Source organism: Pyrus communis, chromosome 4, assembly GCF_963583255.1.
Source record: "Pyrus communis chromosome 4, drPyrComm1.1, whole genome shotgun sequence".
Taxonomy (NCBI): Eukaryota; Viridiplantae; Streptophyta; class Magnoliopsida; order Rosales; family Rosaceae; genus Pyrus; species Pyrus communis.
In genome coordinates this window covers 28,192,686-28,208,644 of record NC_084806.1, presented here as the reverse complement: position 1 = coordinate 28,208,644, position 15,959 = coordinate 28,192,686, and the positions used below count along the sequence as shown (strand labels likewise).

The 15,959-nt window shown below is 37.6% G+C and overlaps 1 protein-coding gene, 1 long non-coding RNA gene and 1 pseudogene across 3 annotated transcripts; 2 read left to right on the top strand and 1 right to left on the bottom strand.

Annotated features, from left to right (window-relative positions):
- Positions 1 to 242: 242 nt before the first annotated feature.
- Positions 243 to 1,034, top strand: LOC137732938 (putative B3 domain-containing protein At1g78640). The gene has a single exon (XM_068472175.1). The coding sequence runs from the start codon at positions 243 to 245 to the stop codon at positions 1,032 to 1,034; it is 792 nt and encodes a 263-aa protein (XP_068328276.1).
- A 2,400-nt stretch (positions 1,035 to 3,434) lies between these two features.
- Positions 3,435 to 4,220, bottom strand: LOC137730497 (uncharacterized). 2 transcript variants are annotated; one of them, XR_011068168.1, is made up of 3 exons: positions 3,975 to 4,220; positions 3,680 to 3,779; positions 3,435 to 3,587 (listed from the first exon to the last, which is right to left on the bottom strand). It is a non-coding gene; the product is annotated as an uncharacterized lncRNA (long non-coding RNA). The 2 variants fall into 2 exon arrangements; XR_011068167.1 differs by having other exon boundaries at positions 3,435 to 3,580; positions 3,975 to 4,217.
- Positions 4,221 to 12,465: 8,245 nt separating this feature from the next.
- On the top strand, positions 12,466 to 15,864 carry LOC137730609 (plastidal glycolate/glycerate translocator 1, chloroplastic-like; annotated as a pseudogene).
- The last annotated feature ends 95 nt before the right edge of the window (positions 15,865 to 15,959 follow it).

The window sequence follows — 15,959 nt, the reverse complement described above, 5'->3', positions numbered from 1 at the left end:
CTGAATTTTTAAGGGGCTAAAAAAGGAAACCGAGAATCCTCAGTCGTTCAGAAGTTGAATGCCAACGGGAAAATTCCCATTGTGTCGGGATCCACTACCGATTTGGATTCATCTTCTCCAACTTATTATAAATAGGACTCCTACACATACACAAATCGATTAATTCTCGCTGTTCTTCTCACTCTCTCACCTCTCGTGCTTGCCTAGTTTCAAGCTCAAGTTTGAAGATTCGAATTAGAATAATGGAAGGGACGACGCTGTCAACAGGACAAACCCTTGGCCGTTCAAAACCAAGCCCACAACTACGACGATCGTCGCATGATGAAGTTTCTACAGTATTAGCTTTGTGGGATCCGACTTGGCCTACAAGTTTTAGTACAGATAATGATGATAACAAGAAGAAGCGAAAGGCGGACCAAGTACCTGACCAACCCTCTCCTAATACTAGCCCTCATGATCGTGATGAGACGACTAATAGTTCATCGAAACGTCAAAAACTAGTGTCGACGCTTCCACTCTTTCCCACTGGTGATCGCTTTCGGGATCTCAGTCATGAGAATAACATGACAAACAATAATAAAAATATTACAACAAAGGAGGAGCAGATGAAGAGGAATAAAAGAGATGAACTTGTTATTGCCAATCTAAATTTTATGGATTCATGGGAAATCAAAAAGAAACTGACGGCTAGAGATCTCACACACTTCTACGTGCCAGCAAGCTTGATGAACAAACATGTCCTCCCTTACGCAGACGACAAGTTTACCAAAGCCCTTGAGAACAGACAGGGCGCAGAAATTACGTTCCATGACGGCGATACGCACACTACCTGTCATCAGTACGTTTTCAAGCAGAGCGACAACAGTTACGTTTTTGTTTGGCATCGGGCATTCGTCAAGAGGAGACAATTGAAAAAGGGCGATGAAATTGGACTTCACTGGCTCAAAACAAATTCCAAACCCGTCATGTTTTTTTCTCTACTCGAACGGGCAACCAAACAACGCCCTGCACCTCTTGCAACCGTTGATTTATAAACCAGCCAATTTAAGAGTTAGGAGTTAGTGTACCTTTATTCTCTTCATATCGGTTGACAATTACCGAATGTACCCTAATTTTTTTCTTTTTCTAATCTTAATTTTATTACTTGTGTGTACGGAGAGAGCTTCCGTATTTATTAAAGCTGATTACATACATGCACTGTGAGAGCTTCCAATTACTGATCTGCTTGAATGGGGAGCTTGCTTTCTGATAGAATAGCTTTTGTGCTAATTAATTAAGAGAAATAGCAGTGCGCTTTATGATCTGTTGAGAGCTGAGAAATAGTCTGGTCTAAAGACGCACATCATCCTCAGTCCAAGTCAGCAGTGCCAACTAGATTCCAAGTCAACAGCACAGTACTCCACCTGTTTCTCTTCTGTTCGCAGAGGTTGGGAACTTTAACGAAAAACTTCCGGTACTGTTCATTTTAACGACAAATCACATTTTTACACTAAAAAGTCAATCTTAGTACTATTCACTTTACCCTTTATTTTGTTCTTATCGTTAAAACTCAAAATTTTCAAGTCATTTTCATTAGTTTTCCTTTAATTATAAGCAAAGCTAAAGTGTATTTGATTTATTATGTGAGATTATTGTACACAACTCGTTAACATGACCCAAAGTGATATGTGTTAGAGTTGAACTTTAATGGGCTTGGATAGAAATGGGTGAACCCGCTAGCAATCTGTAAACTAACGTGACAGTTCACTATCACTCACGTGTACTTGTTTTAACCCGTTAAAAGTATGGATCCCGAAAAGTTGAGTACTTTTCTATAATGTAGAAGATAACAATGGGATAATTTGGTCTCGTTGATTGTTGTTGAGCGCTACCCATTTGAAGGGAGTTTCAAGTTTCATTCCGCAAAAAGAAGTTCTTAACAAGTGACACGGATTGGATTAGATTAAGATTTTTCTACCAGTTAGTTTAATGGATTGGCACGACACGACCTAGCTGTTAACATAATGGGTTAAGACGAACACAACAAACACAACTGGTTTACTAAGTTTGGGTTACAATCGCGACATGTTTGGCAAGTCTAATTAGACCTAAAAAGATTGTACTAAACACGTTAACGCAACATGAAAAATAAACTGTTTGGGTTGATCCTTAGTGGGTTCAAGTTGAAACAAGTAGACCGTTAGCTAGTGACGTGACCCGTCTAACTTGTTAAGAGTGTATATTTTAAAATTTTACATTCCTAGAACCCCTTTCATTGGTTTTTAGACTTGAAAAGGAGAATAATTTTCTATAGTGTGCATGATTATAAGATTAGAGCTGAATGTTTCTTATCTTGTTAATTCTAAAATGAAGTTTCAAGTTTCATTCGGGAAAGAAAAATTCTTAACCACGGGCCAGGTCGTGCTACTCATTATTGTAACAAGTTGAGTTTGGGTTAAAAGATTTCCACTTGTTAGCTTAACTAGTAGACAAGAGTGTTAATATAATTGGGTAATATGTGTGGATGCAAATTCAGGTGAAATCTAAAAAACAAGAAACAATGTCAGCTTAATTGACGAACACCTAAGAAAATGGGAGAGAGGGGCCGCTAAAGGGCCTTTGGTGCCTAAGTCAGAAACAGTTTGAGAAAAACTAGAACAAAGAGAATTATGAGTAGTAAGTGGCAATTACCGATTTTCCTGTTGGACTTAGCTATTTATAAAAGAGACTCTGAAGCGCGGAACACATAAGGAAGACTTTGAAGTGTCAACTTCTGCCTCATTGAGCCCAGAAATGCATGGTGGTAGAAGTGGGATATCATCGATCCGAATGACTCCTTAATATATATATATATATATATATATATATATATATAGGCCCTAAGGCCAAAGACCAATAAAGCAGATAGATGCTTAGCCCCTTAGAGTTTGGTGTGGTCTACTCATGATGTCAAGGGTAAATCCATCATATTGAGTTAAAAGTCTACGTGTTGTTCTTCTATTGGTTATGTGGTTACTTTATGTCTCTACAATATGAACATGAAATATGATATGCATTATTTCTTATGTTTTTGTATCATTTATCCTTAATCATTGCAAGATAATTTAATTTAAAAGAATCTTAGGGCACTACAAAAAAATATGGTCACTGAGCACAATAAATTTTATGTGCCCTTTGAGGCCAAAGACCACCAACATATGTGCCCATAGACCAATAGCAACAGTGCAGCAACTATATTTCTATATGTGCCCTCTATGGGCGTTACCTTTGCTAAAAGAACACAATAGATTGTTTCGTGCTTAAAGAGGCAGGCACAAATGGACCACTATTTGTGACTCGTTTCTGACAACTTGTTAGATAACCTTTTCCAGACAAGTTGGCACTTTATATTGTAATTGTGCCAACATGAATTAAATATTAAAAAAAATCAAAATTTGAAACTAAATTTGAGGAAATGAAATTTTTTAATTTTCTTAAAATGAAAAGGCTTGCAACACATTCCCAATCTCACAAACATAATGTAACGTTACATATTTTTATCTCTAATACAATAAAACTTGAAAGCACATATTTTTGGACAAATGCATTTTCCCCAGCAAGCCTTGCACCTCATTAAAAGCCATTATAGATACAGTCGAATTCAAAACAAAATTAGTCCAAAATTACACCTAAAAAGCAATTAGCTAAAATCAATACGTACAAGTTCCAGATTTGCCATATCAAAGATTCATATTCCTCACTCCAGGTTGTAAAAGTAGCTTCTAGGTCTAAGACAACACATTTCTTCAGCTCATAGTCACCTGAATCGAAAAAATATGTAAGTTTGCATATTATTTAGGGTCAAAGTGAGTTGCTTAATTTAATGACATATCTAGTATACATCATCAATAAACCTGCAATTTTAAAGGAGAAAATAAGTCTTAACTATTGGAAACAATGAATAAATAGAATATTCACAAATATACAACTAAACAATGGAGAAAATGAGTCTTAACTGTCAGTGATACTTAAATCTTCAAAGTGTGGAATGTCCAAATAGGGAGGCCAGCTTGCTAGTACTTCCAAATCTCTGGTAACAAGACAAACACACAAACAAAAACCGGTACTCTTTAGTCTTTAGTAAGAATAATTAAAGAAAAAAGTGCATCTTATATACAGTTCCAAGAAGACATAGTATAACTAGAATGCAAAATAGCAAACCCCTCAAGCCATTTCTCCTTGCAGAGATTGATAAAAGCATTTGTATATCTTCTAAAGATACCATCCGATCCACCAAAATATCAATATCTTGTAGTTTAGGCAATTAAACTATGGGTAGGGCAAAAACAAGCTTTTATGATAAAGCTCTACAAACTAATTCATACAGATAATGAAACCAATAATTCCTAATACCATTGCATTTGAATTCATCGGAAGCCAAACAACCTTCAACCACCACAAATAACCCAATATTGACATCCCTTGCTCTGACTGTGACAGCCCGTCCCAGAAAAGATGATTTTGCCCCTAGTGTGATTTTTCGTTGTGTAGTTATTCTTTTTGGCTTGGTGTGGCTGGTTTTGCACCACACACTCCTCCCCACACTCACCCTCACTGTTTTCCCCTATCCCTGCACCTGTCCCGAGTTCCCTTTCCTTCTTATTTCCTATCCAAACGTACGGACACACACACAAACCCATCAAACCTCCACAGATCGAAGAAACCAAGCACATATTCATGCTCGTGAGGCTTGTAGGAGTCCAACCATACCTATTTTAGGTGAGAATACCTTCGTTTTCACGTCGAACTCACAAGGCCCGATTTTGGTACTGTTCATGCACACGTAATTTCTCACGTTTTTGGAAATTTCAAGCTTGTAGGAAGCTTGGTGAAGTCCCTAGGAGGCTCGGGGTGGTTCGTTTGAAGGTTTTGGACGTCGGGATCACGAGTTTCGAGGTTGGCCGGAGTTGGGGTGATTTTTCAGGTGATACCTATCCCGAGGACGAGCGTGGTCACTCGAGGCAGGGGGGTTACGACCCTTCCACATACCATTGAGTGGGCTTTTGATTTTCCGTATATACCTATATACTTATATTTTCCCAGAAAATGATTTGAAATGTTTATTCGTTTTATGCCATATATTATATTACCGTTTGTTATGCATGGTTACTTGCATTGTATATATGTGTGTATCGGTGCTGCGGACGCACAGGTAAGTGCCAGGTGAGTGGTGATTTATATTTACGTTCAGTAGTGATTTTAGAGGCATAGAGAGCTCATAACCTGCACCCCGGTGTTAGTGCTCCCGCCCAGAGTTAGGCACAGTCCTTCACGTGATGTTCACCTCCCGCACCACACGCTCAGCTTGGATCCAAGTTAGGTGCACAGCCCTGTCGTATAGACCACTTTAGGTGGTTCCGACTCGTAGGTGACCCGCGATTATTCGCACAGCCTTCACGTGATCGTAGCACTTGAGCGGTTATATGTATTACACCCAAGCCTGTCGTACAGACCACTTTAGGTGGTTCCGACTCGTGTGCAGGTCTAGTTAGTGAGATTGAGATTTGAGCTCTAGATTTAGCCGTACAGGTCACGTTAGGTGACTCCGGCTGCCAGATTATATGACTGTGATATGATTATACCTGAGCACTTGCATTTTATTCTGAGGTTTTGGCACGGCATATTCTTGAGCATTGGTATATATATCTACATATCTATTTCTGGGAAGTATACAGGTTTTACGGCGAGGGGTTAGAACTTATTTGTTAAATGGTTTTCGAAAAGCTTTGTTTTTACCCACTCACGCTTTTGTTTTGCGCCCCTCTAGGTTTTAGAGTTGGATAGCACATTTGGTGGTTCCCCAGAGGATTCTCCCGGCATATCTGACAGACGATCACCAGCGTAGGGCCACCTTCGGGTGTACTATTGTTGCGTCGTTTTCTTTTGGACTGCTTTAGGCTTTATGCTCTGAACTTAGCGTCACATTTACGCTTGCACTTGTTATTACCTTGTGTAAGACTAGTTTTTATTTATTCGTACTATTTACATTATTATTTTATTAGCTTCCGCACTGTGCACATGGTTACGTCACCTCCACGTGACGGCCAGCATGCCCTGATCTCGATCGGGGTGTGTAACTGACAGCGTCTAAAAATGACCATGAGTAAGAAATAAATCAAGCAGTAAAATACATTATCATGTTGGATATCGCTGAAAAAATGAATTATAAATTTAGACTACCAAGAAGCTCTTGAAAATGAAAGTGACATCATTTACACAGAGCAACAAGAATGAGTATGTAATGGCTTCCAAATTTTTAGAGTAAATTACATAAAAATACCTCAACTATTGAGTCATTAACAGTTTCATACCTCGTCTTGAAAAAGTTTCAATGTTATACCTTATCTTCGAATTTGTTGCAATGTCATACCTTCCGTCAATTATTTGTCAATTACTCTGTTAAATGTTGACGTGGCTTGAGACGGGACCCACTTTCTATTACAAAATTAATTAAATATTAAAAAAATTAAAAAAATTATTTAAATATTTTTATAAAAAAGAAGGTGGGACCCACCTACCCTCTTCCCTCCCACCCATCTCCCCCAACCGCTCCCCCCCCACCCCCACCCATCTTCCCTCACACCTCTCCCCCTTTCTCTCTCGATCTCTTCCCCCGCCCCCCACCTTCTTCATATCTCTTTCCCGTTAATCAGTTGTTCGATAGCACCAATCCCATCAGACCTTAAACAAAAAATCAAACCCAATCCAAAATTAAATCTCATCATCCCACCCCCAGAACCCCCAAAAATCAAAATTTCATCCTCACTTCCAAACCCATCAAGAATCAAATCGCATCCCACCTTCTCGAGCAGTCGCCGTTATGGGTCGTCAACGTTAACGCTGTGTTCATCACCCTTACAACCACAAGAAAATGAAGAGGAGGAACGCCCACAATAGAACAAATCGCATTCTCCATAGGGGGAACGTCGACGTCGTCTCGGCCGTATGCATTTTTCCCTGCATAGGTCTCGAACCCGGACCTAGTTGCGTCCGCATTGGCCTCTCGCTCTTCCATTCTTTGCTTTGGTTGTGGAGATTCGAAGAGAATAGAGAAGACTGGAAGAGAAGGGGGAGAGGTGTGGGAAGGTTAGTGAAGCAGCAGGAGGAGGAGGGGATGAGCGCCATGGGAGGGAGGAAGAGATGGAGGAAGAGAGGGCGCGCAGCGGTGGGGTTTTGGAGTGAAGGGAGGAAGGGTCCGGGGGGGGGGGGAGATGGGTGGGAGGGAAGGAGCTGGGTGGGTCCCACCTTCTTTTTATAAAAATATTTAAATAATTGTATTTCAATATTTTTTAATATTTAATTAAAATTTTAATAGAAAGTGGGTCCCATCTCAAGCCACATCAGCATTTAACATAATAATTAACAAACAACTGACGGAAGGTATGACATTGCAACAAATTCGAAGATAAGGTATGACATTGAAACTTTTTAAAGACGATGTATGAAACTGTTAATGACCCAATAGTTAAGATAGTTTTATGTAATTTACCCTTTAAATCAAGATTCCTTTTCTTTACTTGTATATCCTTCCTCCCACAGATTAATTGGTGTAATTCTGCTATGTATACGTGCACTCATTCCTGATTGAAATATAATGACTTTTGCCAGACACTTTAGTAACGTTTTTTATTTCTTCATGCATGGCAATCAATCTTCACACAGATTAACACATGCAAAAAGCAATCCACAGTCCCAATAATGCGATTCTACCTCTTTCGAATGTAGAATAAAAGAGAGAGATGCAAAAAAAAAAAAAAAATCTCAAAATAGGTCATTTCCTACAACATATAACAAACACAAATTTTAGGAACTTAGGAGATAATTAGTAGTTGGTCTGGAGTTTAATTGACATAACACATAAGTGTAATGGAAAAAAAATGCACATCTCATCATGGGCATCGCAATTAACTGTAAGACAATGACAAATTTTCACATTCAATGATAATGACGTTATCCTATAGTCAAATTGAAACTTCCCCAAAAGAAACCTAATGTAAATTACCTAAATCAGAGTCAAATCTGAGCAACAAAAGAAACCTAATGTAAATTACCCAAATATTATGAGGGGCATTCTTAGCTTGATGGAAAATAGAGAATATTTGTACTATATATGAACACTTCAAATTTACAGGTTACGTTACCTGCATGCACGTCACATTCATCAACTACCATCATACATTCCAGGACAACAAAGTGGAACCAGGCGCCCCAAACGAAATAAGACAATTAACTACTTCAAGTTTAAACGAGTAAAATGAATGTGAATCTTTTCATAAGCTCTTCCATAAACTTCCAGAAGCTACTTGTGATACTAAGATGAATTTAAGCAAAAACCAAAAAAAAAAAAAAATTACAATCTTTGACATGCATGCAAAAAAAATCCATACGTGGGTGGGTCTAATTCTTCTCGGCCCAGGCTGGAAACAAACTTGATTCACCTTCCTCGTCCCAATCTTTGACATGCATACAGAAGATGGATTTTAAATTCGAAATCTAGAATCGACCCCAAAACTAAAAGTTTTTATTTTGGAAAAGAATTTACAGTGGAGGACAACCCACAAGGAGAAGATCATTTTTACCTCTTGGGTCGAGGTCCGATTCTGGCAGGTTTGGCTGAAAATTTGTCGGAAAATTCGTGGCCACCACTTCTTAGATGTGAAATTGACGAAATTCAGCTACGAATTTGTAGAAACTAACTTGGGGTTGGAAAGAGGACGTGAAGAGGATTCTGGAGGTTTAATTTGACGGTCGTTAATGATTGGTGGACGGCTTGCGTGAAAGAGAAGAGAGAGAGAGAGAGAGGACAAAGGGAGAAAGGAGCAGAGGGAAAATGAGGGGAGAGAGGAGTTGGACGTTTGTGAAGGGAAGAGAGATTTTTTTTTTTTTAAATTTTTCATATTTTTTATAAATGTATTTAACTTATCCTATCTGAAATCTGAAGGCAGGCACAATACAAACCTCCTTTGCCCCATAAAAATCCCAAAAGTAAATATGTAAGGACACGAAACTTATTTTTTATTTAAATATATTTAGAGGGCACAATAACTTTTTGATTTCCTTTCTTGCCCCCTAAAAATCCCAAAAGTAAATATGTAAGGACACAAAACTTACTTTTTATTTAAATATATTAAACTAGCACAATAACCTTTGTCGTGTTTTTGCAAATTAATAAAAAAAAATTCAAATATGACACATGCAAGGCTGGATGGACATACAGCGCTGCTAGCAAACATATTTTATAGACATCAAATGTTTTTTTGTGCCCATCTTCAATAAAAAACTTGTCATCTGACCTTACTCGACATGATTTCCCTGTCCATTACTGTTTTGTGTCTTTTTTTTTTTTTTTTAACATTGGGCACCATCTATGGAATGGGAACTGTTTTAGCCTTTTGGTGGTCAAACAGACACAAAATTCTCAATTGTGCCCTTTATTTTATACCCAAAGGTCATTTTTCTTGTAGTTTACTTTGCTTATCATATTCCCTTTTTTTTTTTTTTTCTTTTTTTTTTTTTTTTTTTTTTATTTGCGCACTTAAAACAATTTTGATGAAAATTAACTTTACGAAGAAGTTTGATGCAAGTCCATTTGGAGAAGCTACCCAAGAGGTCGATCAAAAAAAATTATCCAAGTTCTAGATTCTTCATGTAGATGTTTATTTCAGTTTGTCAAGTAAATATAGCCGGAATTGCATTCCTGTCAGAATTACACAACATGGTTGAATGAAGATGCTAAGGGATTACTGACTTTTTCAATAGAAGTGCGATATATTCCTAGAAAGCTAAAACATAGAGCTATGTTTCTCATATTTTACTACAATTTTCAAGAAAAGAGAGCGACTTAACTAACGTGTTTCTCAAATTAAGAAGAATTTCGTTTCTCGTTTGGTTTTACAAGTTGTCTAGGTTTTTGTTTTTTTTTTTTGGGGGGGAGCTTTTTCGAACTACTTAGGATTATGGTTTTGATACTTCTTCTATGGGAGGCCGCCCTAATTTCTCTACACACGGTCTGATACACAATTTCAAGTTTGAAGACGAGCTCGCGAGTTTGAGTTTCTAGTCTTTCAGATCATTAAAGAGCATAAACGTAATTTGACCACCCAATTATAAGGGCATAAAAAGCATGGGCATGCCTTATTAATTGACACTACAATAAAAAAAATAAAACTAAATAAATAAAATAGTAATAATAATTCTTAAAAAAAAGGTAAATTTATTTTTTTATTTTTAAAATAAACGATATTATTTATACTAAGAGAAGGGAGTGGGGTTAGCCTTACAATGAGATATCAATAATGTGGTTTAAATTAGTCTATGGCGAGAATCAAACCTAAGATTATCACTTATAAATGAAGAGAAATACAACTAGACTATAGTACTAAGTGACAAAAGAAAAATTTAAATTAAACATCAATCTTAATAAAGGTTTTAGGAAAAAATGCCAACTTTAAGGATAATTTCTGCCACTCAGTATTATGGTATGATGATATTCCTCTTCACTTAGAAGTGAGAGGTCTTAGGTTCGAATCTTATGAATGGTGAATTCGATTAGGATGCCCATTGTGCGGCTTAGCCAAACTCTCCCTTCTCTAAATGTAAAAATATCAATGCTATAAAAAACAAGAGAGGATAACTTCTAATCCATTCTCATACTACATGGATTAAGCCATAAATTATGGACAAACACATTTATAAGCATAAGAACATTTATATTTTTGTTCCCATTGCACATGATCCACATGCCACCGGTGCCTGCGCCAGAAATTGTTGTCGGCCACGGTCATTGTGCTTGAAATTTTTTTCTGATCGTCGGAAATTTCAAGTCACTGTTGTGGTAGCAAAAATCTACCGCCTTCAGTTTTGATATATTTATACCTACAAAACAATCAACACATTTGATCAAAGACCAAAGCCCTATACGCCCATGAGGTTGGGGGAAGGTCTAGCTAATGGATCTCCGATGCATAGTAAAAAGCTTACCAAAATTTGGTGGAATGGAGGTATTTATAGGAAGAGGTGGCTAGTCATAGTGTGTAGTAGTAGCCTTACACATGGTGGCATTCTATTGACCAAGGTGTGTCATCTGTAGGATGAATAAGGAAAGAATATTCGCAAAATTGATTGAATTAGGGATTACTTACTTGATGAAGTTGATATTTAATTGAGAATGTAATAAAGATAGGATTTAGTAATTAATCTTTACCTTTAAGCCTTTGACTTTTTTACGTCACGAGTAGGGGAGTTTTGAGTAGTCCTAGTCAGCTGATTAGACCTTTAGAGGCTGATATACGCGTGAGAGTATTTGAGAGCCTTACCCATTTAACGAGATTGAGAGCAATTTTGTTGAGTTGGAAGTACAAAAGGGCATTAGGTGTAGAAATCCTATGCTACTTAGGTGTGCAAAGAGTTGTATCCCAATTTAATGTAGACCTTCCACCTTATTTTGAAAATAGAATCTTTATAGGAAAGGGAAAACAAATGCTACCAAAACTTATTTAAGCCTGTCATAAGTAGAGGGCTAAATTTACAATTTTTTCCCAATATCATCCGTGGTCTCCCTTTGTTGGTGATTTGATCTTCATTGGAAACCCTAGTTGCTTCCCATATTCTTTGTAACATGCAACTAGCTCATCAATGTTGTAAAAAAACCATCCCTACTTTGGAATGTTGCACGTCAGCTCTTTTGTCCAATTCAGTCTCGTTGGTTACTACTTCATTGTCAAATTTTTCTATTTCGACCTCAAAATCTTCTAGACCAATATATGAAGACTCTAAACTTCCTAAATCAATTAAAATAGGTAATCTTTAGTTATGTGTGTTACCGGTAACAATAAGAAAATCACTTGACTCTAAACTTTAACACAACTCCATTAACTTACAGTTAGAAAATTACCAGTGAGAATAAGAAAATTACCTCGATCATCCATTTTGTTGTTATTTGTGGGGTTGTTGGATTCTTCAATGTCCATATTAAGGCACCTAAGAGCATTTTCAAAGGAGATGTGAAAATGTCCAAATCAGTAATAACGGTAACAAAAGACAACATTAATGTTTTCCAACAAAGAAGCCAAATTTGATATGACATGACATGAATTGACATCAGTCACGTTGGTGGACTAGAGGAAGGAGGGAGCAGAGAAAAAGAAGGGAGAGCAGTCGGGAGAGAAGAGAGAGGAGGAAGAAGAAGAGTACCATGTAGTCAAACCTGCAAATGGGTGATCATAATTATCGTTAATTTTTTTTATTAAGTAATTATGAATTTTAAAATCTAGATTAATTACATGGCTACGCTAACTCATCAGCCACCTCGTTGGATTTAGGGATTTGATTTTGAAGATTTGATCTCCTGATATTATCCAAATAAAACATATACCGTGGCATCCAAGTGTAAATTTTGAAAGTCCCGGATAAGTTTCCAGCTTTATATCATGTCACGTTGTCGGCACAAATAGCATTGGGTGGGCGGTTGAAGTCTCTTCCTCCTTCCTTTGACCTAAAACGTTCGCTTCGGGTCCGCACAATTTCAATGGTTTCCTTTTCCCTGTTGCATCCAAATTCCAGACTAACTCCCTCACTTTCTCCCAACTTCTCTTTCCATGTCGACCGTTTCAGCCAAACCCAATTATTTAGTCTCGAAACTTCAGAAAACTTCACCTGTTGTTGCTTTCAATGGCGCCAGGTTACAACACAAGCAGCGGTGGACTAATCCTCAAACCACACTTGCTATAGTACCCAGTTCCATCTTCTTGCAAAGGGGTTCTCAGGATGCCTCCTCTGAGACACCGATTTTGGTGAAATCAACAGAGTGCTTCCACTTCCTCTGCCTCTCAAACTGTGAGTAATTCAAACTTTCTGCGTTTAAAATCGGCCTGGATAGTCACTTTCCTGTTGTTTCAATGGTATTTTGTTAAAAGTTGGTGGCTTTGGTTTAATGTATGATTCTTACAATTTACAGGTGGTTGGGATTTTGCATTTGGTTGTTTCAGTTGGTATTTTTCTTGCAATGGGCAAGTTTTCGAACAAGGCATTTGTGGCAGCTGCCATTAGGTTCCCAAGTGCGCTTTTCGGGATGTTTTGCATATTCTCCGTTCTTGTTATTCTTGATTCCACCGTCCCTGCTGTGGCAACGAGCTTGATAGACTTCTTTGAGCCGGCGCTTTTGTTCATCCAGAGATGGCTCCCATTGTTCTACGTTCCTTCTCTGGTTGTTTTGCCCCTTTCTGTAAAGAGTATTCCCACGGCTTCGGGTATCAAGCTTTGCTTCATCATAGGTATGCAAGTCTTTGCTACGCTTTCTAAGATAACTTCTGTCCGATGAAGCTGCACACTACTTATATTTTCCATTGGTCATTGGCCATTTAGTGATCATAAATGGGTCATTTATTTTCTAGATCAGCCAGAGCAACCTAGAGTAGTTAGCGAAAATGCATAGAAAAGTATCCAGTTAACTAGTTCTCGATGAAACAACACAGATAAGGCGGGGGCTCAATTGCATGAGTGCAAGGATAGAATGATCTCAAGGTAATTTTGCCAAGCTGATTAGATATTTCATTTTTCGATCTCGGTCCTGGCATCCAGGTGTCAAGTCTTTTCCTTTGAACCATTGTTTGTACTGTTTATTTTTCACGATTAAGCGGTCTCCTCAAAAGAAGACAAAATCATCTGAATTTGGTTTTGTAAACTATTATGCTGAGATGAATTCTCTGCGTTGATGCCAATTCGATCAAATAAATGGATGTGTGGTTTGGTCGATCAGATTTCTTCATGAAATATTTTGCACAGTGTTGTGCAAGATTTCTTTCACCTAATTTTCTACCTCCATAGATGATGAGACTTCATGTTACTTTGTTCGAGCATAAAATACTCAAAATTTTGAGCAGCAGTGGAAACTTTCTGTAATACTTCAAGAATTAGGGAGTGATGCCTACAGTAATAAGTTTCTGTTTTGATTTATGTATTGTACCTATGGTTCTGTTATGCCATCCGATGCAATGAATAGTGAAGAGAGACTTCTGTTCTTGGAGAAGCAAAAGAAAAAAATTTAATTGCAATGCAGATTCTTCCATACATTAATTCTTTGACTGCGCAATGCTAATATGGAGTTGGTTTGTTTTGAATTTAACTGCTATGGTCAATGTCAATTGCTTAGCTTTATGGAAATGAAGTAAGCGAAAATAGCGTAGAAAGGTGCACAATTCTGCATCATAACTACTGAAATGTCAAGTTACATTTAGGATAGAGTTTCATAGATGGTTTCTTACCAAAAACAAATAAATGGAAAGATGGTTTGGTGTAATTAAAAATTTCACATTCTTGTTACCCACATTAGGGAGCCGTTGATTAGTTTCAGTAATGTTATTTAGGCCCCCAAAGTGGACTGGAGATGCACGGAAAGTATCAGAGTTGCATGATAGAGTTTCATAGGTGGTTTCTTACCAAAAACAAATAAATGGAAAGACGGTTTTGTGTAATTCAAAATTTCACATCCGTGTTACCCACATTAGGGAACCATTGACTAGTTTCAGCAATGTTATTTATGCTCCCAAAGTGGACTGGAGACGCACGGAAAGTATCAGAATTACATGATAGAGTTTCATAGATGGTTTCTTAACAAAAACGAATAAATGGAAACACAGTTTTGTGTAATTCATAATTTCAGATCCATGTTACCCACATTAGGGGACCGTTGATTATTTTCACTAATATTATTTATGCTACCAAAGTGGACTGGACATGCACGGAAAGTTTCAGAGTTGCATGATAAAGCACATGTTTGACAAAGATACTAGTTCATGCTTGGTCCGTGTGTGTAGTCAAATAGTTATGTTAGGAAGCATCTGCATTGTAGTTGATTTTTTCTTCTACTTAATAACAAAAGTAGGAACTTCTCTGTTGCCTCTTACTGTCTTCCTTTTGGTGTCTGCATGCTTTGTTTTTCCCTTTATTACAGTTACATGCTAGTAATTAATGATTTTCTGCAGTTGGAGGCTGGCTGGCTACTCTTGCTGCTGCAGGATATACGGCAATAACTGTAAGAAGAATGGTAAGGACAGAAATGACAGATGCCGAACGTATGGGAAAACCCTCTCCTTTTTCCAATGTTGAACTATGGTCATGGAGTGGGGTCTTCCTGATATCGTTTGTTGGGGCATTATTATACCCAGCAGCTTTGGGGACGAGTGCTCGAACATGCCTTCCATTCCTACTTGCATCAACTGTTCTGGGCTACATAGTTGGTTCTGGGTAAAACTTCTTTTTCCTCAGTTTACAACAAGAACCTTTTCATGAAAAGTACACAAATATATATAAACCAAATAAAGATTTTGATTTAGTACACATTTTCTCCTCTTTTAAGGTCTCACTCATTGGTTGAAATCAATTTTCAGATTTCCATCAGATGTGAAGAAGGTTTTCCACCCCATTATTTGCTGTGCACTATCTGCAGATCTGGCAGCATTCGCTTATGGATACTTCTCCAAGTCCGGGCTTGATCCTGTTCTTGGTATACTTCTGAAACGACATTCTTGGTTTTGACTAGAACATTGTGCCCCCTTTTATTGCTGAGCATTAAGATTAAAAGTCTAAAACAAATTAGAAGGCGGAATTTTTAACAACTTGCAACATGTACTTGTTAGATTTCAGATTAGCTTTTCGGGTCCCTTAGTTCATCCTAAGTTTACCTATTTTCTTTGTTCCTTCCTTTTGGATGTGGTATTTTTACCAGTGTGCTAATTTATGTTTTTATGTTCTTCCATGCAAATTTATTTAACTGCAGAAAGGATGATTACCTGACGTACTATTGGACTAAATGGACATCTTGTTATTAAATGATTTGAAGAATTATATAACTTGGGTCTTGAAGGAGACATTTTCTTCTTCTTATCGTGTAACAACAATTTTGAGGTTTCAATGATTTCTAGAAACACCTATGATGTCATTCG

Coding starts and splice junctions, on each gene's coding strand:
- LOC137732938 (XM_068472175.1), top strand. CDS start 243: ATGGAAGGGACGACGCTGTCAACAGGACAAACCCTTGGCCGTTCAAAA.